Source organism: Mesitornis unicolor, unplaced genomic scaffold (genome assembly GCF_000695765.1).
Source record: "Mesitornis unicolor isolate BGI_N332 unplaced genomic scaffold, ASM69576v1 scaffold49676, whole genome shotgun sequence".
NCBI classification, from domain to species: Eukaryota; Metazoa; Chordata; class Aves; order Mesitornithiformes; family Mesitornithidae; genus Mesitornis; species Mesitornis unicolor.
In genome coordinates, this window is record NW_010192597.1 from 4,466 (window position 1) to 6,637 (window position 2,172).

Below are 2,172 nucleotides of genomic sequence, written 5' to 3' on the forward strand. Positions count from 1 at the left end.
GAACTTGCTTTTTCTTGACTCCATAAGCCCGAATTCATTGTGATTAAAACTTCTAAAGCTGCACAGAAGTCTTCAAGAAAAATAAGTTGTTAATTTGCGTGCACTGATCTTGACAAATTCTACTGGAGGGTCCAACCTTTGTGAAATAACGCAACATTCACTTTGCAAAGCACCAAATCCAGAGCAGAAAGCCTAGAACAGAAGGGGAAAAAAAAGGCAAAATGAAATTGGGGAACTGCAGCTAGTCTTAGGTAAAACAACAGAAAATCATTTATATCTGTGGCCAGCCCTACTCCTCCTACAGAATAAAAATAGCTCAGCAAAATCCAAGACCATGAACACTGTCTTGAAACAGCCAGCCATGGACACTCCCATTTCTACTTGTTACTGCTGTGTATCTCCTTTCCTTCTCCACCTCCCCGAAGTAAGGGGATATGGAAAAAAGCGTAATGAAATGCAAAAAACACACAAGCAAAAGGAAAAAGACATTTTAATTTCAGATTAGTAAGAATAAATACCTTGCTCAAGTTCACAAACAATATTTTATGGAAGCTTTGCACTACAAAGATCTTTCCCTGTGACTAGTGACTACTTACTTGTGACAAAGTCTACTGCGTCTGTCATCCCGCATAACATTGTGATTTAGTGAAGTAGAAAACTGTGTCAAAATGGAAACTTCAGTAATTTATAACAGCCATTTCTTCAAATAACAGAAACGGACAGCTCCAGTAAGCAATAAACAATGTACGAAAAACAAGTTATGCCTGCATTGCAACATGCAATTCTGAAGAAAAACCTGGAGGCCTTCCTTTTTTCATTTTAGAAAGATAATTAACTTCAACGAAGAAAGAAATGCATCACTTTCAGTTATTAAATGGAAGAAAACACCGTAGTTAAATATCACTCTAAGAATTACAGTCCATAATCAACAAACTGAACAAGAGCAATTTGAAAATACTCCTTTGCACATAGTAGCAGATACACAAGTAAATACATACACAAATACATGTGTCTCCAGTTCAGATCATCCTGGATACATGAAGAAAGATCCACAACACGTTAACAGAATTTGTTGTTCTTCTTACGCTGACAGAAAAGGGTAGCATACAAGTTAAGACTTCATCGTATATGTACGTATATGTAAACTTTCCTGCTCATAATCTGTGCAGCATTCAGATAAAGGAGAATCTCAATGACTTTTTAAATGTATTTAACTTTAGTAAACAAAAAGCAAATAGTCTTTGTCCTTGTGCCTCCTCCTGCTACCCTCTTCCTTATTATCTTTTCTCTGATGGCACTCAAATACCACAAAAGCTATTGCTGTTTCTCCTACTCAGCTCGAACTCAGCATCAGAAGCTATCAGAAAGCAATGGATTTCAGTAGTACCATCATTATTTTTAACAACAAAAAAAAGAGTATTTAACAAAACTTTTTCGCCCAAAGAAAAGTAGTAACAACTACAGAGGACCTAAAATGTCTGTAAAGCAGCATCTTTCAGTCACTGAATTCACACACTTCTGCACTGACGTGCTGAGCCTCCCGGTGAGGCTCTTGTACCACGCAGCAGTTCAGGCTCTGAAGAGAGGGCGCTCCTCGCCTTCAGGGTGTCACACACAGGTGTGCCAATGGTGGTTTAAAATGTTACCAGCTGCAAAGCAATTATCCGGACAGTGTCAGACCTCGCTGAGATGAAGTCTGGTGGACTGCCAATCTGTTTTCAAGTTAAAAAATACTTGTCTTCATTTTTATTACATACACATAAATGGGCTTTAGTACTAGTTGATGATTTAAAAAAAAAAAGTCTGGTATCAGTATCAGATTGAAATAATAATGTTTTATATGGGAACTGATGAACAACATGACAGGATTTTTTTTTCTTCCTCCTAAAGGAAACACGCTTAAATGACCATTCTTTAATTTGTCTACTTTGATATTCAAACAGAGTTCCATCCACGTTCTGTCTAATTCCCTCCCCTCACTTCTTCCAGACACTGGGGAAAAAATAATTGGTATTTGTTCTTCATAGCTCCATTTCATGTTCTCAGCTTTCACAGGCTGATGCACTAACTCAACTTTCTTGTTTGCGAGCCATTACACAGAGTTAATGAGCCCCCAGTACACTGCAAACAAGTACCTCTGGCATTACAGAGATCACGACCTTTCCTATTGCA

The 2,172-nt window shown here is 37.8% G+C and overlaps 1 protein-coding gene across 1 annotated transcript in view; it reads right to left on the minus strand.

Moving 5' to 3' along the window:
• The window catches only part of LOC104542740 (ubiquitin carboxyl-terminal hydrolase CYLD-like), a gene marked incomplete at its 3' end in the record, with an annotated part of 4,608 nt that extends 3,984 nt beyond the window's left edge, over positions 1 to 624 (minus strand). The window contains exon 1 of the mRNA XM_010187150.1: positions 597 to 624. Coding sequence (XP_010185452.1) covers positions 597 to 624 — 28 coding nt within the window. The remainder of the gene's footprint in view (positions 1 to 596) is intronic.
• Positions 625 to 2,172: the final 1,548 nt, after the last annotated feature.